This window comes from Nicotiana tomentosiformis, chromosome 2 (genome assembly GCF_000390325.3).
Source record: "Nicotiana tomentosiformis chromosome 2, ASM39032v3, whole genome shotgun sequence".
NCBI lineage: Eukaryota > Viridiplantae > Streptophyta > Magnoliopsida > Solanales > Solanaceae > Nicotiana > Nicotiana tomentosiformis.
The window spans coordinates 91,860,246-91,882,693 of record NC_090813.1 but is presented as its reverse complement, the minus strand read 5'-3'; the positions used below and the strand labels follow the sequence as shown (position 1 = coordinate 91,882,693).

At 38.9% G+C, this 22,448-nt stretch overlaps 1 protein-coding gene across 1 annotated transcript; it reads left to right on the top strand.

The window, feature by feature from the left end:
- Positions 1–8,039: 8,039 nt before the first annotated feature.
- LOC138905250 (uncharacterized) lies at positions 8,040–11,341 on the top strand. Its single transcript, XM_070193755.1, has 6 exons — positions 8,040–8,268; positions 8,795–9,373; positions 10,084–10,209; positions 10,309–10,539; positions 10,921–11,091; positions 11,175–11,341. Exons 1-6 carry the CDS (start codon positions 8,040–8,042, stop codon positions 11,339–11,341), a joined length of 1,503 nt encoding a protein of 500 aa, XP_070049856.1.
- Positions 11,342–22,448: the final 11,107 nt, after the last annotated feature.

The window sequence follows — 22,448 nt, the reverse complement described above, 5'->3', positions numbered from 1 at the left end:
AGTTAGAGCAGGTTCGTAATGTCAAATGTGACATGTGTGAAAAATTTGAGGTCAATCAGACGTGATTTGATAGGTTTCGGCATCGATTGTGGAAGTTTGAAGTTTCAAGTTCATTGAATTCGAATTGAGGTGTGATTCGTCATTCCAATGTTGTTTTGTGTGTTTTGAGGCCTCGAGTAGGTCCGTTTTAGATTATGGGACTTGTTGGTATGTTGGTACGGGGTCCCCGGGGCCTCGGGTGTGATCCGGGTGGGCTACAGGTCATTTTCCTCCTATTTTGAACTATTGAATCTGTCATCTGGTTTTCCTTCATCGCGTTCGCATCCTTGATCTCGCATTCGCATAGTGTTATTTTGGAGGGTGGAATATTTTCTCTTCGCGTTCGCGAAGTTCTGCCACCTCCTTCTTCGCGTTCGCATTCCATATGTCGCGTTCGCGAAGTGCAAACCAGGCCCCGGGCACTGATGATCATTTTCCTCTTCGCGTTCGCGTGTCTCTTACGCGTTCGCGTAAGTCCTGTCCCTTGTTCATCGCATTCACGTCCCGTTTCACGCGTTCGCGAAGGGTATTTTGGACAACTTTTGTTTTCTTCTTCGCGAACGCGATAGTTCTTCCGCGTTCGCGATACATAAAAGACCTGGGTAGTGTTCTTTTATTTTAACATTTCCAAGCTCGGATTGAGGCGATTCTTGGAGCAATTTTCATCTTGTGGAATAGGGTAAGTGTTCTCTACTCATTTTTGATCTTATATCACGAATCTACCCTCATTTTTGGTAATTGGATTATGAATTTTATAGAAGAAATTGGAGGTTTTGGCCTAAAGTTCATAATATGAATTTTTGAGTTTTGAACATCGAATTGGAGTCGGATTTGAGTGAAACTAGTATGGTTGGACTCGTACTTGAATGGGTGGCCGTATTTTGTGAAATTTTTTGGGTTCCGAGGTGCGGACCCGGTGGGTCGACTTTTGGATTGATTTTTAGAATTTGTTAGAAATTGGGGCTTTATGATCCGGAATAGTTTCTTACGAGTTTTATTTGTGCTTTGAAGTTATTGTGATTAGATTTGATCTGCCCGGAGGTCATATCACCCGAGGAGTTCATTTATGAGTATCGATTTGCCTTATTTGAGGTAAGTGTTTTGCCTAACTTTGTTGAGGGAATTTTTCTTACTATTTGACATTGTTTGCTACATGCGGGGGTGATACATATATGAGGTAACAAGCATATATGCATGTGCCAGGGTAACCATGCTCGGGGGTAAATTATGTTATAAATTTCGTCTTGTAGAATCACGTGATCTTCTTGCCTCATGCCTTACTTGGCTCCTAGATACTAAGAATATAGTATTAAATATTAGAAACTAAGACTTAGCTTATTATAACTTGATCAAATTTGATGGAAATTCTGAGAATACATTGGTGTGTTTAAGTCGCTCATCAATATGCATAATCATTAATACATTGCTACGACCGATATTCTTGAGATACTAGATTCTATACTTGTGTTGTAGATCATTTGTGAAATTTGTTGGAATACTTGAATAATAAGGTTCTTGTGGGTTTATTGAACTATTGTTGGCTTGGAAAGTTGTGATTGGGATTCATTTGAAATATCCGTTTAAACACTCTCCTTGACGTTATTTATGCTTCCTGCCTTGTTTGTCATTGATATACATATGGTTGGTAAGGAAGAGTGCAAAGCACGAATGGTGATGCCGTGCCTTTATTTATACATTATCATGTGAGGGAGAGTGTAAAGCACGAAGGGTGATGCCGTGCCATATTATTTGAGAGTTAAAGCACGAAGGGTGATGCCGTGCCATATTATTGAGAGTGAAAGCACGAAGGGTGATGTTGTGCCATATTATTGAGAGTAAAAGCACGAAGGGTGATGCCGTGCCATACTATTGAGAGTAAAAGCACGAAGGGTGATGCCATGCCATATCATTATGAGTAAAAGCACGAAGGGTGATGTCGTGCCATGTTATGTGAGTAAAAGAACGAAAGGTGATGCCGTGCTATTGTATTTATATTATTACGCTTTCATGTTATGGTGATTTCATGGCACGAAGGGTGTTTCCGTGCAAGTGAGGATGAGAGACATGCATTATGTTGTGATATTTCTTCCTTGCAGATACCTTCATGTCTTTACCTGGAATTCTTATTATCGTGTTCATGGTTCTTATGTGATATGTCGTTATTGTTCTGTCTTTATCCTCTATCACCTTTGTTGTCGTACTATCATGCCTTCTAGTTATTTAAACTTGCTAATATCATGCCTATTTGCTACTGTTATGATTTCATCCATGCCATATGTTTTGTTGCACGTAAGTGTAGGTCTTCTTCCATACTAGTCGTTCATGTCCCTACTTGCTAACTTATAAAGATCATTTGTCCGCTTCCTTATTTGTCATATTTGTCTTCATGCCTTCACCTTGCTAGTTAGTCGAAGTTACATTCCTTTTTCCTAATCATTGTCATTACCTATATGCTTTTTGTTTAGTCTGTTACTGATGTTCTCATGTACATTCTCGTCCTCCATAGTTATTTGTGTATTTCCCACTCTGTCATTTCTGTTATCGGCATTTCTGTCATTTTGTTGGTACTGCTTTACGCATAATTGATGAGAATGAGATAAATGCAGGAAGGGTGTTGCCATGCCGTTAAATTTGATGTCTTGAGTATATTTCTCACATTATGAAAGTTTTGAGGTGATTGTTGTGATTTAGTGGCTTTCGCTCTCAGGAATGGATTGGGTGAGATTTTGATACCTGTTGAATTGTGTTTTCTTTAAGTACCCTGTTATTGCTTTGTATAATCGTTTCGTGTGCTCTACTCTGTTGTACTGAAGTATAGTTCTATTGTTAGTTACATTACAGGTTTTATCAATGAGTATCTTTTAACCAAAGCCTCCTCACTACTTCGACGAGGTTAGACAAGATACTTACTCAGTACATGGGGTCGGTTGTACTGATACTACACTTTTGTACATTACGTGCAGATGTTGGCTGCTGTTGTTGCTGTGCTCTATGGTTGCCGGAATTGAAGATGTACCTGCGTTCCTGTTGTATCTGCCTCTTGTTCATGGTAGCCTTAGATTTATAAAAAAAAACTTTGTTTATGTACTTTTCAAATAGAAAATGTATTTACTTTATATCACCTTGTAAATTCTATTCTTAGAAGCTTATGATTTGTACTACTAGTCCTTGGGGATGTATAAGATTTAGGTAACTCATTTGTTAAATTATTTTATTAAGTTAATTAAAAATGGGTAATCGTTAATTGGCTTACCTAGCGGGTTGGGTTAGGTGCCATCATGACTAGTGAATTCCGGGTCGTGACAAAGATATAGAAGGTGAATGGCAGATTTCACGAGCCAGCAAAGGAATGGAGAATCAAGGGAAATGCGACACAGAATACAAGTAAACCTCAAGAAACAGTTATGCCAACTGATATTTCTAAAGCTACATATTCTGATCCTAAAGAGCAATATGTTGTCCCTATCATGATGGCTGAAAAGTCCCTGGATCAAACAACTACTCAGGTCAATAATGCCATACAACCCAAAGGTCATAGTAATAGTGTATCGAAAGGAAAAACTGGCGTCTCAACTCCTAGAAAGACTGTAGAAGGTATGAATTTCTTAATTGCTACACATAATACATTTGGAGTGCTATGAGGAGGTTAAGGGGTTAAGCAACCACCAGATAGAGGTGGTACATTAGACCCTTCTAAATGACTCTCCTCATGTGGAATGTGAGAGAGGAAAATCAGAGATATAAACAGAAGGAGTTGGCTAAATACTTAAAAAGAAAATCATATTTCCATAGTAGGTTTGGTGGAAACCAGAATTAAACAACATAATGCCTTTGTTATTGCCCCTAAGATTGCTAACAATTGGGTATTAGTTCATAACTATGCTCATGCGGTTAATAGAAGAATATGGATATTAGTCAACAGGAATGTATGGCAATTGGATGTGGTACAAACGGATGCTCAGTTTATTCACTGCACCATCAGTAACTCTAATGTTAGTTGTGCCTTAACTGTGGTATATGTATATAACAACTTAGAGATGAGAAAAGAGATGTGGCAAAAGCTCAAAAACCTTGCACAAACCATAAATCAACCATGGCTATTATGGGGGGACTTTAATGCTATTATTACTACACAAGATAGAGTGTCAAAGCATACAGTAACACAAGTAGAAGTCCAAGATTTTGCAAACTTTTGCTCAGATGCAATGATGCTTGAACTCCCTTGGAGAGGTGAGCTCTTTACATGGACAAATGGGCAAATGGGAGAAGACACGGTAATTAGCACGATTGATAGAGCATTGGGGAATGATGATTAGATGTTGAACCTTGGTCATCTAACAGTTGAAGTTGGGGATCCATTCATCTCAGATCATACACCACTCATGTTGAAGTTCCAAAGAAGGAATAATAATATAAAAGTGTCTTTCAGGTTTCTAAATGTTTGGGCTGAACATGAGGAGTTCCAAAGGATGGCAGGGTATCCAGCACTTGCAAGTTAGCTACTATCTGGTACAGACTGAAAGCTATGAAGTCTGACTTTAAGAACTTAAATACCAGAGAGTTCAAGAATGTAACAGAAAAAATTGACCAAGCAAGGAAAAACTTTATTGACATTCAACAAGAAATGAATAGAGACTACTCTGATCATCTAAGGATTATGGAGAAGGATGCTAGGATTAGATTAGAGAAGTGGTCATTTATTGAAGAAAAGATACTTCAACAAAAATCCAGAGCTCACTGGATTGATGTAGGAGATGGAAACAATAAATATTTCTTTGCTATGATGAAAGACAGAGAAAGCAGGAAAAACATTACAACTCTAACATCTCTAAATGGTGCAGTCCTAGCTAAGCCTACGAGTATTAAGAAAGAGATTGTAGATTTCTACAAGTCTCTTATGGGAACTGCTGCTACAACTTTACCTGCTATCAACGTTCAAATACTAAAAAAGGGCCCTCAGCTGAATCACCAACAAGTAGTGGAGCTTGTTAAGGATATATCTAAGTAAGAAGTAAATTAATGTTTTCATGATATTGGTAATGACAAAGCCCCATGCATTGATGGATATAATGTTATTTTCTTTAAGAAAGCATGGGGGGTTATTAAAGAGGATGTATATGAAGCAATATCTGAGTTTTTTTTACTATTGGGGTGTTGTCTGAGGCCATTAACTATACTACAATTACACTATTACCTAAGATCACCAACCCTACTACCATCAAGGACTACAAACCTATCTTATACTGCTCTATATTGTATAAGACCATCTCCAAAATCTTAGCATCAAGGCTGCATAAGGTAATGGGATCCTTGATTGATGGTGCTCAGGATGGCTTCATTCTAGGAAGGAAAGGGGCTGGAAATATCATCCTGGCACATGAGCTTATTAAATACTATTCAAGAAAACACATATCACCTAGATGCATGATCAAGGTAGATCTGCAAAAGGCATATGATAGTGTAGAATGTAACATTGTGCAACAAATTATTACACCATGTGCGTCCCAAGGTGACATAATGAATATAAGACTTGTTAATCATGATTTAATTGGGTTTAAAGTCATAATATGGCTATAAACAATATTTGGATAAAAAATATAAAGTTTGGAAAAAATCGGATTAAAGTTGCGGAAAAACCGACTAAGAATTTGCCTTGTAACAGAGCTTTTTGATAAATAAATTTCATATGTATATGGGGTCTTTTTGGGACATATTATGTACCAAATTGAATATCTACAAGTCTAGTTTCCAATACATTAAACCGTTTATCAATACAACATCGGAGTAGAGAGATATCCGCCTTTTTGCGAGACTGCGCAAGCAGCTCGGTTGGGACCCACTTGAGACGACCACCGACGTTACGTATTTTAAAATATGTTTCAACCTCATTTTGAGTCATTTCTCATCCAAAATTTCGTCCAAAATCTATCCCAAGCCCTCTCTAACATATCCCAAGATCTCAAGAACCAAACTCAAGGGAAATCAACTCAAATCATCATCAAAGGTGTTAAAGACTACAAGAGAATGCTTCCATGATGTTGTTGTGTGATTGAGGGCTATTATGAGCTAAGTTGAGATAGGGTTTCGAGTTGTAGATGCTGTCCAAGGTATGTATAATATCTTCTTGATTGTGCCAGGTTAATCTCGTGTTGGTTGCATTGTTTGAGTGAAGAACCATAAGATAACACTTGAAAGAACATGGCATATGGTTGTCTTTTTGGTTGGACTGTTTTGTGGCTAAATATATGGTTTGTGGTGGCTGAAAATTGTGAAAATTAATTTTATAATTTTGTGGCTGCTTTTGTTAAGCTTTTCTAGGTGTTAATTAAGTTGATTGAAGACAAAAAGATGAAAAACAAGTGATTGACGATAAAAATTAAGGTGCTAGACGTATGGGGCTGTTTTGGAAGGCATTTTGTGGATGTTTTGAACTAGAAATAATATAGTACATATAAGTATGATGTTCTAAAGTTTGTAAACTAATTTATGGAATAAGAGTTGGATTCAATTTATATCTTGTTATGAGTAAAAATGAGCTTGCCGCTCAATATGATTGTTAAGATAATCGGAGAAACTCATATTGGATTATATTGTTGTTATTGCTATTGTTGGTTATAGTTGTTGTTGTTGGGCTGTTGATGACCCTTAGTGGTCTTTGGGATGTATTAAAAATAGGGGAGTTGCTGCCCGATTTTCCTTAAGCCATACGAATAGCCAAATACGATGATACGACATTATATGTTAACGGCAATATCATTTCACTTGTTGTAGATGCAAGAAGTTGTGTTGAGCTTGGTTGAGTAATAAGGAAGAGATCATACAGGTATGTTAAGGCTATTCCTTCTTTCCTTTTGGCATGATCCATATGACGCAACGAAACGAGCAAGCATGCCACTTTCACGAATGATTCTATTCCTAGAAGTACTAGGGTTAATTATGTTCTTGATTCCCCATATGTCCTACTATCATATCGTCTGTCCATGGGTCTCATGACATTTTGAGAGATCTTATTGACTTATTTCATTATGAACTACATTCATTTATACATGTATATTGACCCATGACCGTATGTCGTTATATACTCGTATAGTATATGTATATGGGGTATGGGGAAAGGTTATGACGTTATATACGCACCACCACCTGATCAGCTGGTATACGTTTATGATTTCGCCCACAGAGGTTGAGATGATATGATGGGATGCCCTCAGGGGCTTGATGATGTTATGTACGCATATACCTATGCATGATATGACATTCATATGCGTACGCATGACATTATAAATATTTTCATGATTCACAGAGCTATTCAGACTTACAGGTTGAGTTCTTTACTCCATGTTTCTTTCATTCCTTTGATATATTGATTTTTATGCCGTACATACTCGGTACATTATTCGTAATGATGCCTCTATTGCTTGGGGCATGCGTTTCATGCCCACAGGTGCAGGTAGACAGGCCGACGGTCCCCCTCCTTAGGATCCTAGCTCAGCGAGAGTTGGTGTGCTCCTTTTGATCCGGAGCTGCTATTGGGTTTTGGTACGACACTTTTGTATACATATAAGGGTATGACGGGGACTGGTCCCGTCCTTTATACAACGATTCCCAAGAAGGCTACAGCCGCCCAGAAGGTCAAGTCCGTGGATGATGAGACTACAAATAGAGCGCCACGAGTTACCAGGGCTCGGGGAGAGTCACATAGTGAGAGTCCATCTCAGACTTCACATACCCTACCCTCTACGGAGGAGATCTGAGGGGCACCAGCTCTAGCGCCATCCCTAGTACCCACAGTTCCTTAGCCAGATGCACAAGGTCTGGAGATAAGAGATGTTATTCAGCTATTGACTCGATCAGTGGCCGCACAGGCTCGATGCCAAGAGGTAGGTATCAGTCATACATATAGGGCCATCAGTGCGAGGGTTCATGATTTCATTAATTTGGAACCTCTCGTATTCACTAGAGCAGATCCAAATGAGGACCCTCATGTATTTATTGATAGGATGCAGAGAACTTTGAGGGTTATGAAGGCCACTACGACTGAGTCAGTTGAGCTAGCTTCCTATAGACTTTGGGATGTTGCAGTTAATTGGTACAGGTCTTGGGAGTTGTCCAGAGGTGAGGATGCCCCTCCAGCAGTATGGCAAGAGTTTACAAAGGCTTTTCTTCGTCATTATTTGCCACCAGAGCTTAGACGGGCCAAAGTTGATAGGTTCTTCACCCGTCGGCAGGGTAATATGAGTGTTCGGGAGTACAACCTTCAATTTGATTCTTTGGCTAGGTATGCTTCCACTATTGTAGCTAAGATGGAGGATCGGGTTCACCGGTTCGTGATGGGGTTGGAGCCGCACCTGCTTAATGACTGTATGTCAGTCTCACTTCAGCCAGGCATAGATATTTCTCATATTCAGGCATACGCTCAGGGTGTAGGGGAGCATAAGAAGAGGGCCAATCGTGAGCATGATAGGGGTGAGCGAGATCTTCAGGTCCTTCTAGTGAGTTTCGAGGTGGTCAGCGACAGCAGTACCCGAGGTATCCAGCCCAGCCATCGGCTAGTGCACCCCCTCAGTTTGTCGGTAGGATATTTGATCGTTCCACCTATTCAGGGCCCAGTCAGAGTTCCAGGGCCTCTAGTTTAAGTATAGGGGTGAGTCAAGTCAGATGAGGCCACCCTTGCCACGATGTGCTCAGTGTGGTAAGCAGCATGCCGGGCAATGCCTTGTAGGGTTGGGTGTTTGTTATCCTTGTGGTTATCCAGGCCAAGTTATGAGAGATTGTCCGACGAAAGGTGGTGCAGGTATAGTTCAGTCAACGATATCTGTAGCCAGTTCGTCATCATCACTACGCCCCCCTGAGCAAGGTTCACAGACACCAACTGGTCATGGTAGAGGCAGAAGTGGAGCATCTAGCTCGAGCGATCCTCAAAACCGTATTTATGCATTACCGGGTCGACAGGATCAGGATTCATCACCTGATATTGTTACATGTATATTATCAGTATCCTCATATGATGTATATGCATTGATTGATCCAGGTACCACCTTATCGTACGTCACTCCGTTGGTTGCTAGTAAGTTTGGGATAACACATGAGTTGATTGAACCTTTTGAGGTGTCTACACCTATTGGGGATCCAGTGATTGCTAGACGGGTATATAAAGACTGTATAGTAGTAGTTCATAGTGGTTCTACAGTAGCAGACTTGATTGAGTTAGGTATGGTGGAATTTGATGTTGTAATGGGTATGGATTGGTTGGCTTCTTGTTATGCTAACATTGATTGTAGATCAAAGATGGTTCGGTTCCAGTTTCCAGCGGAGCCAATTCTGGAGTGGAGAGGTAATACTGCATCGCCAAGAAGTAGGTTTATTTCCTATCTCAAGGCAGGGAAAATGATCAGAAAGGGCTATATTTATCACTTAGTTCGGGTACAGGATGTGAAAGTAGAGTCACCGACCCTTCAGTCTATCCCGGGGGTTAATGAGTTTCCCGATGTTTTTCCCGATGAGCTTCCAGGCCTTCCGCCAGAGCGGGAAATTGAGTTTGCTATTTACACATTACCGAATACCCAGCCGATATCTATTCCTCCGTATAGAATGGGACCTACTGAGCTGAGTGAGTTGAAAGAACAACTGAGTTTGCTTAAAAAGGCTTTATCAAACCCATTACATCACTGTGGGGAGCACATGTGTTATTTGTAAGAAAGAAATATCGGATGTGTATTGATTACTGGCAGTTGAATAAGGCAACGATCAAGAATAAGTACCCGCTCTTGAGAATTGATGATTTATTTGATCAGTTGCACGGTGCCAGGTGTTTCTCGAAGATAGACTTGAGGTTTGGGTACCGTCAAGTAAGGGTTAAAGTGAAAGATATTCCAAAGACAACATTCAGGACCAAATATGGGAACTTTGAGTTTCGAGTTATGTCATTCGGGTTGACCAATGCCTTAGCAATATTCATGGATTTGATAAACTGCGTATTCAGACCCTTTCTAGATCAGTTCGTGATTGTATTTATAGATGATATTTTGGTTTACTCCCGTTCAGAGGCTAAGCAAGAAGATCATTTACGTACTGTACTCAGAGTTCTACAAGAAAGGAAGTTGTTTGCAAAATCCTCTAAATGTGAATTCTGGTTGAATTCTGTAGCCTTCCTTGGTCATATTATTTCAGGTGAGGGTATCCGGGTTGATACACAGAAGATTGAGGCAGTGAAGACTTGGCCTAGACCCATGACACTGACGGAGGTTCGTAGCTTCCTGGGTTTGGTAGGTTATTACAGGAGATTTGTAGAGGGTTTTTCTTCTCTTCCAGCACCACTGACAAAGTTGACTCAGAATGCAACTAAGTTTCAGTGGACTGATGCTTATGAGTGGAGTTTCCAGGCATTGAAGGAAAGATTGACTTCAGCACTAGTTCTGACACTTCTAGAAGGGATCGATGGTTATGCTATCTATTGTGACGCTTCGGGCATTGGATTGGGTTGTGTATTGATGCATCATGGTAAGGTTGTCGCTTACGCTTCTAGATAACTAAGAAACCACGAGAAGAATTACTCGACCTATGATTTAGAGTTAGCCGCGGTGATTCATGCACTAAAGATATGGAGGCACTATTTGTATGGCATTCATGTTGATATCTATATGGACCATAAGAGCCTTCAGTATATATTCAAACAAAAGGAATTGAATTTACATCAGAGGCGATGGTTGGAGCTACTGAAAGACTATGATGTTCATATTTTATACCATCCAGGAAAGGCGAATGTAGTAGCCGATACCCTCAGCCGTAGATCTATGGGTAGCCTATCATATTTATTGCCAGAGAAGAGTGAGATAGCTCGTGAGATTCATCAACTATCTAAACTTGGAGTTCGATTACTAGGTTCAGGTAGTACCAGAGTTACTATTCAGGACACAACAACATCCTCTCTAGTAACTAAAGTGAAGGAACACCAGTATGAAGATCATGTGCTAGCTCACTATAGAGATACAACCCCTCAAAAGGAGAAGACACCATTTGAGATTACAGGAGATGGAGTCCTCAGATATCGAGGTCGATTATGTGTTCCTAAGGTGGCAGGGTTGCACCAGTAGGTTATGGGAGAAGCTCACTATTCTCGTTATTCAATTCATTAGGAGCGACGAAGATGCATCATGATATCAGGGAAATTTTCTGGTGGGACAGAATGAAGAAGGATATAGCAGAGTTTGTTGCTCAGTGCCGTAATTATCAGCATGTTAAGATTGAGCATCAGAAACCCGGTGGATTATTGCAGGCTATAGAGATTCCGACTTGGAAATAGGAAGTGATTAATATGGATTTCATTATAGGCTTACCTCGTACCCAGTGTAAGTTCGATTCTATATGGGTTATTGTTGATAGACTTACAAAATCAGCCCATTTTCTGCCTGTCAAGACTACATATTCAATAGAGGATTATGCAAGTCTTTACATTAAGGAGATAGTACGACTTCATGGTGTCCCTATATCTATTATCTCAGATAGAGGTGCTCAGTTTACAGCTAATTTCTGGAGGTCTTTCCAAAAAGGATTGGGGACTCAGGTAAGTCTTAGTACAACATTGCATCCCCAGACAGACGGTCAGGCTAAGCGTACTATTCAGACACTGGAGGATATGCTACGGGCTTGTGTGATGGAATTCAGGGGTAGCTGAGATGATCATCTTCCACTTATTGAGTTCGCATATAATAATAGTTATCATTCCAACATTTAGATGGCTCAATACGAAGCACTTTACGGACGGAGGTGTAGGTCTCTTATCGGATGGTTCGCGATTGGGGAAACTAAGTTAGTAGGACCAGAGTTGGTACAACAGGCAGTTGAGAAGATTAAGCTTATAAGGGAAAGGTTATTAGCTGCTCAGAGTCGTCAGAAGTCCTATGCAGATATCGACGACGAGACTTGGAGTTTCAGGTAGACGACTGGTATACCTAAAGGTATCACCGATGAAAGGCGTTATGAGATTCAGTAAGCTTAGCCCTCGGTACATTGGACCTTATAAGATTATACGTAGAGTAGGCCAAGTAGCATATGAGTTAGACTTGCCTTCCAACTTGGAGTCTTTACATCCAGTCTTTCATGTGTATATGCTCTGTAAGTGTATTGGAGATCCCTCTAAAGTCATTCCAGTTGATGATGTTTAGGTTACAGAGCAGCTATCATATGAGGAAGCTACCATTGCTATACTAGATAGACAAGTTCGAAGATTGAGAACTAAGAATGTAGCTTCGGTTAAAGTACTTTGGAGAAAATTTAATGTGGAGGAGATGACTTGGGAAGCTGGAGAAGAAATGAAGACTAGGTATCCTCACTTGTTTCCGCTTTCGGAGGAGGATCGGACTGAGACATCACAACCTTTAGGTACGTATATGATACTTGATTCTTATGTTAGTTATTGTTATTAGTCAAGTGAGGCCATTGATGTTATTGATAATTGTGGCTTTGTATTGTTGGGTTTGCTGTGTGACATGTTGGTAGTAGTACTGTTACAGAGGAGACTCTGCCAAAATTTCTATAGATTTCTGGGAGTTTAACATTCGAGGACAAATGTTTCTAAGGGGGGAGATTGTTACACCTTGTGCGTCCCAAGGTGACGTAATGAATATGAGACTTGTTAATGATGATTTAATTGAGTTTAAATCCATAACATGGCTATATACGATGTTTGGATAGAAAATATAAAGTTTGAAAAAATCGGATTAAAGTTGCGGAAAAATCGACTAAGGATTTTCCTTGTAACAGAGCTTGTTGAGCAATAAATTTTGTGTGCTCTATGGGGTCTTTTTGGTATATATTATATACCAAAATGAATATCTACGAGTCTTGTTTCCCACTCATTAAACCGTTAGTCGATACGACATCTGAGTAGAGAGAAATTTGAGTTTTCGTGAGATTGCGCAATCAGCTCGATTGGGACCCGCTTGAGACGACCACCGACCTTACGTCTTTTAAAAGATGTTTAAGCCTCATTTCGGGTCATTTCTCACCCAAATTTCGTCAAAAAGCTCTCCAAAATCCTCCCTAACATATCCCAAGATCCCAAGAACCAAACTCAAGGATAATCAACTCAAATCATCATCAAAGTTGTTGAAGACTACAAGAGAATGCTTCCATGATGTTGTATTGTGATTGAGGGCAATTGTGAGCTAAGTTGAGATATGGTTTCGAATTGTAGCTTCTGTCCAAGGTATGTATAACATCTTCTTGATTGTGCCTAAGGTTAATCTTGTGTTGGTTGTGTTGGTTGAGTGAAAAAACATAAGATAGCACTTAAAAGAACATGGGATATGGTTGTATTTTTGGTTGGATTATTTTGTGGCTAAATATATCGTTTGTGGTGGCTGGAAATTGTGAGAAATAATTTGATAATGTTGTGTCTGCTGTTGTTAAGCTTTTCTAGGTGTTAATTAAGTTGATTGAAGAAGAAAAGATGAAAAACAAGTGATTGACGATAAAAATTAAGGTGCTAGACGTATGGGGCTGTTTTGGAAGGCATTTTGTGGATGTTTTGAACTAGAAATAATATAGTACATATAAGTATGATGTTCTAAAGTTTGTAAACTAATTTATGGAATAAGAGTTGGATTCAATTTATATCTTGTTATGAGTAAAAATGAGCTTGCCGCTCAATATGATTGTTAAGATAATCGGAGAAACTCATATTGGATTATATTGTTGTTATTGCTATTGTTGGTTATAGTTGTTGTTGTTGGGCTGTTGATGACCCTTAGTGGTCTTTGGGATGTATTAAAAATAGGGGAGTTGCTGCCCGATTTTCCTTAAGCCATACGAATAGCCAAATAGAATGGTACAACATTATATGTTAACGGCAATATCATTTCACTTGTTGTAGATGCAAGAAGTTGTGTTGAGCTTGGTTGAGTAATAAGGAAGAGATCATACAGGTATGTTAAGGCTATTCCTTCTTTCCTTTTGGCATGATCCATATGACGCAACGAAACGAGCAAGCACGCCACTTTCACGAATGATTCTATTCCTAGAAGTACTAGGGTTACCTATGTTCTTGATTCCCCATATGTCCTACTATCATATCGTCTGTCCATGGGTCTCATGACATTCTAAGAGATCTTATTGACTTATTTCATTATGCACTACATTCATTTATACATGTATATTGACCCATGACCGGATGGCGTTATATACTCGTATAGTATATGTATATGGGGTATGGGGGAAAGATTATGACGTTATATACGCACCACCACCTGATCAGCTGGTATACATTTATGATTTCACCCACAGAGGCTGAGATGATATGATGGGATGCCCTCAGGGACTTGATGATGTTATGTACACATATACATATGCATGGTATGACATTTATACGAATACGCATGACATTATAAATATTTTCATAATTCAAAGAGCTATTCAGACTTACATGTTGAGTTCTTTACTCTATGTTTCTTTCATGCCTTTTATATATTGATTTTTATGCCTTACATACTCGGTATATTATTCATACTGATGCCCTTATTGCCTGGGGGCCTGTGTTTCATGCCCGCAAGTGCAGGTAGACAGGCTGACGGTCTCCCTCATTAAGATCCTAGCTCAGCGAGAGTTGGTGTGCTCCTTTTGATCTGGAGTTGCTATTGGGTTTTGGTACGATACTTTTGTATACATATAAGGGTATGACGGTGTCACGACCTGAAATTCCCTCCTTCGGGACCGTGATGGCACTTAACATTTCACTTGCTAGGTAAGCCAACGTTAGAATAATTTAAACTATTTTTAACAATCCATGTTAATTAATTAATAAAGAAACCAAACAACTGGAAAAAAAATGTCTGAATTAAAGTGAACAATCCAAAATAATAACGCTGTCCAAATACCAACCCAGAACTGGAGTCGTAAGTGCACGAACTTCTAAAATAATACAAACAAGGGTCTGAATAAAAATAAAACTGTCTGAAAGAAAGCAAACAACTAAAATAAAGTAGAAGGGGACTTCAGAGCTACGAACACCGTGCAACTATACCTCAAGTCTCCACTAATAGCCGAATCCGAGAAAAATCTACAGTACGCCGCTGGGACCAACTTCGGAATCTGCACAAGAAGTGCAGAGTGTAGTATGAGTACAACCGACCCCATGTACTCTATAAGTGCTGAGCCTAACCTCGATGAAATAGTGACAAGGCTAAGGCAGGTCACTTACATTAACTTGTACGCAATAATAATAATAATAATAATAATAATAATAATAATAATAATAATAATAATAATAATAATAATAATAATAATAATAATAATAATAATAATAATAATAATAATAATAACATGAATAGAAGTAAGACAGATAAATCATATCAATAATTGAAATTATTTCAGCAGTCACAACCAATTATTTCTTTTCTCATTCTGTTGCGGCGTGCAACCCGTTCCCCCAATATAATCCTTCAATTAAGTTCCGTTGCAGCGTGCAACCCACTCCAACAATATAAACTTAAAATATAATCCATTGCGGCGTGCAACCCGATCCCCCAATATATTCATTTTTATCTCCGTTGCGGCGTGTAACCCTCTCCAACAATATAATTTAACAAATCTTAAATGTAATAAAAATACTTCAATAAATACAACATTCAATAAAAAATTATTAGGCAATAAACCATACAATATTTATAAATTATTTAGTAAACAAGTAATGACAAGTAGCAATTAATTGTAAAAATTAGGGAGAAAATAGGCAATTTAATATCTAATATACTAAATGTCAAGTAGCAATTAAGTCACATAAGTCAAATAAGCATGTAGCAATTATAGCATGAATTTAAGACTTAATATTTGGCGAGGAATATGAGAGAAACAATTAATATAATAATTAACTCATGATAAAGAAAATAATTTATGATTTCCAGATAAATATGCAAATAATCAACTTGACGACGTATAGGCACTCGTCACCTTGCATATACATCGTTACACATGAAATTCACGTAACAAATAATTTCAGGGTTCTATTTTCTTAAGTCAAGGTTAACCACGACACTTACCTTGTTTCGCAATTTCAAATGATCACTCGACCACAACTTTTCCTTTCAAATTATTCTCCAAACTAATCAAACATGGCAAATTATTTACCAACAATTCAATTTGAGCTTTAGAAATTATTCACAATTTGAAAGAGACTTAATTTAAGTCATTTTCGGAAAAGTCAACCAAAAGTCAATGTGAGACCCATTTTCCGGAACTTGACAAAAAATCACAAAATTCGAACACTCGTTCCGATACGAGTTCAACCATACACAAATTATCGAATTCTGACATCGAATTGCCCTTCGAATCCTAAAATTATAGTTTATGAAGTTTCTATAATTTTCCCTAAATTTCCATCTCAAAATGCTAATTGAATGATGAAAACAATGATATATTCATGTATATTAACCAAATCCGAGTTAGAATCACTTACCACGATGAATTTCTTGAAAAACCCACGAACAATCGCCACAAACCGAGCTCTCTAAGTCCAAAAATGAAAAATAAGATGAAACCCTCATTTATATGGTACAAAATCTGATCCCCGTTGTGCTTACCGCACATTTTTATACGGTCTGCACACTTCCAAGTTCCGCGGCCGCGGTCCAAATTGTGCGGCCGCACTTCAATGTGATTGCACTGCCAGGCTTTAGTAAATTAATAATGACTTTCTTTACACATGTCCAAATGATTAATCATATATCTTTCTGGAAACTAGACTCAAAGGGCTACAACTTTTGTTTTTGAATCATCTCCAAATTGTTTGTACATTAAAAGATATAAGCTTCCGAAGTCGGACCATCGAACCTGAAAATCTCCTTTCTGCGGCAGCGAGAGAAATTCTGTGGACCGCACAATTTCAACTGCGGACAGCACAATTTCAACTGCGGTCCACATAATTACCAGTGCCTCCACACTTTGGAAGTTTGCGGCCGCACATCCGCACTCCAAAATGTGCCCTCCGCACTTCAACTGTCCCAAAACATCATCAGAGTGCCAAAATGCCCAAACTCGTTCAAAACTCACCTCGAAACTCACCCAAGCCACTCGGGACCCCGTTCAAATATACCAACCAGTCCCGTAACATAACACGGGCCTACTAGAGGTCTCAAATCACGTCAAACAACATCGAAACTACCATTCGCACCTCGATTCAGACTTATGAGTTTATGAAATTTTTAATTCTATAACTCATGCCGAAACATGTCAATTCAATCCGGAATAATCTCAAATTTTGCAGGTAAGTCCCAAATGACATAACAGAGCTATTCCAACTCTCGAAATCTCAATCCGAGTCTGATATTGATAAAGTCAAATTCACAGTCAAACTTTGGTAATCTTTAGCCTTTAGATTTCTAGTTTCCGTTAAATGGTGATAATTTGAGCTAGGGACCTCCGAATTCGATTCCGGACATACGCCCAAGTCCCAAATCACGATACGGACCTACCAGAATTGTCAAAACAATTATCTGGGTCTGTTTTCCCAAAAGATTGACCAAAGTCAACTCAGTTGAGTTTTAAAGCTCTCCTTCACATTTTAATCAATTTTTCACATAAATACTTTCCGAAAAAATTTACGGACTACACATGCAAGTCAAGAAATACTGAAAGGTGCTATTTGAGGTTTTAGAACAAAGAAATAATTATTAAATTTAAAGATGCCTATCGGGTCATCACATTCTTCACCTCTTAAACAAACGTTCGTCCTCGAACGGAATTAGAAAAGAACTGGGCTGGTGAAAAGGAGTGGATATCTACTCCGCATGTCCGACTCGGACTCCCAGGTAGCTTCCCCAATCGCTTGACCTCTCCATTTCACCCTGAAGGATAACTCTTAGACCTCAACTGTCGGACATGCCGGGCTAGAATAGCTACTGGCTCCTCCTTATAAGTCAAATCCTTGTCCAATTGGACTGAGCTGAAATCTAACACATGAGACAGAACACCGTGATATTTACAGAGCATAGACACATGGAACATTGGATGAACTGCTGATAAACTAGGTGGCAATGTGTCACGACCCAATTTCACCTATAGGTCGTGATAGCGCCCAACACTACAGCTAGGCAAGCCAACTAATAAGCCAAACGTACATTGGTTAAACTTTTATTCCAAGAAAATAATAAAATACCAACTTCTACCAATGCGTGTGCCAAGACCTAGTGTCACAAGTGCATGGGCATCTAGTAGATTATACAAAACTCCAAATACTGTCTGAAATAAAATAGACAGAATATAAATATAAGAAGAGACACTGGCAGCTGCAGAACGGCTCAGAAAGGCAGCTCACCACTATGCCTCGGGATGACGTGGGTATGTGATGATAGGTCCTCCACTAGTACCTGTCTCAGATCCTGCACAAAAAGTGCAGCAAGTATAGTATGAGTACGTAAACAACATGTACCCAGTAAGTATCAAGCCTAATCTCGAAGTGGTAGAGACGAGATGGCCGACTTTGACACTCACTATGGGTCAATAATAACTGAAATAAAACTAGGATATTTAAATCAGCATAAATTACAGAATTTATAATTATTTATTTAATCAGCGAAAATAATCAAATTTCTTCAAATGTAACAATTCTTAATATATTAATTAAATTCCTTCAATTCAAATAATTTCCAATTTATCAATTAAATCTCATTTACAGGAGTAACAATTAATTCCTTAATAAGCAAGAATAATAATTCATTAAATTCCAAAGATTTTCCAATTTATTAATTAGCTTCACAAGCTGAAATAAATTATTAAAGTATCGTGTAATTATTATTATTATTATTATTAAGCATGATTTCTGCCGAGGACATACGGCCCGATCCAGAGTGTCGTGTGCACTGCCGAGGGACGTGCGGCGCGATCCATAGATGCATCTATCCTGTCGAGGCGTTCGGCCCGCTCCACAAGAAAGGAGGACATTTTCTTATGTGCCTCCGGAAGGAGAGTATGTTTATTATAAGATAAATTTGGGAGGAGAACAATTTCTTTTAACAATTAATTGATTTAAACAAAAATTAAGCATATGAGATTTCCATCCTTTAATATCTTTATCTAACAATTCACAATATATTCATATATATCAATTAATATTAATTAATTAAAGAATACAATTTATACAAGTAAGGTATGCTTTGAGTCCTAAACTACCCGGACTTTAGCATTAATAGTAGCTACGTACGGACTCTCGTCACCTCGTGCGTACGTAGCCCCCACAATTTAGCAACAATTGTTTAATCTTAATCACCTATGAGGTAATTTCTCCCTCACAAGATTAGACAAGAGACTTACCTCGTCTTGCTCCAATTTAATCCACTATAAGGCCTTTTCCACGATTATCCAACTCCTTCTGGCTCGAATCTAGCCAAAATAATTCGATACAATCACTAAATATAATAGGAATCAATTCTATAAGAAAATACTACATTTTAAAGAAAAGATCCCGAAATTAATTAAAAATTCGCCCGCAGAGCCCACATCTCGGAATCCGGTGAAAGTTATGAAATCCGACAACCCATTCAATTACAATTCCAATGATACCATTTTCACTCAAATCCGACTCCGAATCGATACCGAAAACTCAAAAATTCGTTTCTATGAGATTTCTAAAACTTTCCCAAATTTAAATCTCAAAACACTAATTTATGGTGAAAACAATGATATACTTGTATATGTAGACCAAATCCGAGTTAGAATCACTTACCCCAATGTTTTCCCCTTGAAAATCTGCCAAAAGTCGTCTCTGCTCAAGCTCAAGTTCGTCAAAAATGGCAAATGAGACGAATGCCCTCTTTTTTATAAAACTGCCCAGCAACCTTCGGCACTGGTCCTCGAACTGGGCCTCGATCGCGGCTTCGATCACAGGCTCGAGCCTGGACCTCGGTCATGGCCTGCCTTCGATCAGGACATCGAGGCTGGGCCTTCGATCAGGGCATCGAGCATGTGCCTTCGATCAGGGCATCGAGCATGGGTCTCAATCCTAGCCCTCGAGTCTTACCTTCGATCATGTCCTCGAGCTACACCTTCGATCCTGACTTCGATCTCAGGCTCGAGCCTGAGCCTTGTCAACCCTGGGCTCGATACCTGGGCTCGATATCAACTCAGAATATCCAACAGAAAAGGAAACACTGCAGCAACTTTTAAGTCCAATTCTTGATCCGTTAACCATCCGAAACTCACCCGAGGCCCTCGGGACCTCAACCAAATATATCAACAAGTCCTAAAACATCATACGAACTTAGTCAAACCTCTAAATCACATCAAACAATGCTAAAACCATGAATCATACCCCAATTCAAGCTTAATGAAACTAAGAGTTTTCAACTTCTATATTCGATATCGGAACCTATCAAATCAACTCCGATTGACCTCAAATTTTACACACAAGTCATAAATGACATAACGGAGCTATGAAAATTTTTGGAACTGGATTCCGACTCCGGTATCAAAAAGTCAACTCATCGGTCAAACTTCCAAACTTAAATTCTTATTTTTAGCCATTTCAAGCCTAATTTAACTACGGACTTCCAAAAAAAAAATTCCGAACACGCTCCTAAGTCCAAAATCACCATACGGAGCTGTTGAAATCATCAAAATTCTATTCCGGGGTCATTTTCACATAATTAGACATTCGTCACTATTTGAACTTAAACATTTTAATTTTTTTTCGAAATTCCATATCTCAGGCTAGGGACCTCGGAATTTGATTCCGGGCATATGCCCGAGTCCCAAATCACGATACGAACCTACCGGAACTGTCAAAACACTAATCCAAGTCCGTTTACTCAAAATGTTGACCAAAGTCAACTTAATTGAGTTTTAAAGCTCTAATCCATATTTTAATCCATTTTTCACATAAAAACTTTCCATGAAATTTTACGGATTGCGCACACAAGTCGAGAATGATAAATAGTACTTTTCGAGGTCTTAGAACACATAATTAATTATTAAATTTAAAGATGACATTTTGGGTCATCACACAATGCAAGCCTGTAGGCTACTTCACCCATCTTTTCAAGAATTTCAAAGGGTCCAATATACCTAGGGCTCAACTTGCCCTTCTTTCCGAATCTCATTACACCTTTCATAGGTGAAACCCGGAGCAATACTCTTTCTCCAACCATGAATGCAATATCACAAACTTTACGATTGGCATAACTCTTCTGCCTAGACTGAGCTGTGCAAAGTCGATCCTGAATAATCTTGACCTTATTCAAGGCATCCTGTACCAAATCGGTACCCAACAATCGAGCCTCTCCCGTTCAAACCATCCAACTGGCGAATAACATCGCCTCCCATATAATGCTTCATATGAAGCCATCTGAATGCTCGACTGGTAGCTGTTATTATAGGCAAACTTTGGCAAGAACTGATCCCAAGAACCTCCAAAGTCTATAACACAAGCGCAAAGCATATCTTCCAATATCTGAATAGTGCGCTCTGACTGTCCGTCTGCCTATGGATGAAATGTTGTACTCAACTCAATCCGCGTGCCTAACTCACATTGTACAGCCCTCGAGAAGGGTAAGGTGAACTGTGTACCTCTATTAGAAATGATAGACACGGGCACACTGTGAAGGCGGACAATCTCGCGGATGTAAATCTTCGCTAACCACTCTGAAGAATAGGTAACTGCTACTGGAATGAAATGTGGCGACTTGGTCAACTTGTCCACAATGACCCATACTACATCGAACTTTCTCTAAGTCCGCAGGAGCCCAACAACAAAATCCATAGTGATACTGTCATGACCCAAAATTCCCTCCGTAGTATATCGTGATGGCACCTAGTCTCTAATACTAGGTAAGACTATCAATTATGCGAAATACAAAACTGAAACTCAAATCTCAACATATAAAATAAATCAAACCGCGATTCAAATAGTTACAACTCCCAAAACCCGATAGAAATAAGTCACAAGCTTCCAAGAATTTATTCTAAGTGTCTCTATACATCAGAGTCTAAAGAGAATAAGGAAAATAACACGATAAGGATAGAAGGGGACTCCGAGGTCTGCGGACGCTAGCAGATATACCTTGAAGTCTCCACGTGTAGCTAGTTCATTGATACCTGGTCTGATAGGAAGTACCTGAATCTACACAAAAAGATGTACAGAAGTGTAGTATGATTACACCACAGCGGTACCCAGTAAGTGCTAAGCCTAACCTTGGTAGAGTAGTGACGAGGTCAGGTCAGGTCCTACTGGAAATAATAAAAGACATGGTGAAATATTTAACAATATAATAACAATAAATGACAATGAAAATGAATCAAGTAAGTAGTATGTCACCATTAAATTACACAGAATAAGGGAAATTAATACCTCGCGGAAAGAAAACAAAAATTTACAACTTTAAGAAAATCACTACAATAATCAAAGGCAAATGCATCCATAAAGA

What these genes read in the sequence shown, in the direction of transcription:
- LOC138905250 (XM_070193755.1), top strand. Translation starts at nt 8,040, where the DNA reads ATGCAGAGAACTTTGAGGGTTATGAAGGCCACTACGACTGAGTCAGTT. An exon ending in TTGTGTATTGATGCATCATG is followed by an intron (nt 10,540 to 10,920) that starts GTAAGGTTGTCG and finishes TTCGATTACTAG; the next exon opens with GTTCAGGTAGTACCAGAGTT. An exon ending in TGGAGTCCTCAGATATCGAG is followed by an intron (nt 11,092 to 11,174) that starts GTCGATTATGTG and finishes TCAATTCATTAG; the next exon opens with GAGCGACGAAGATGCATCAT.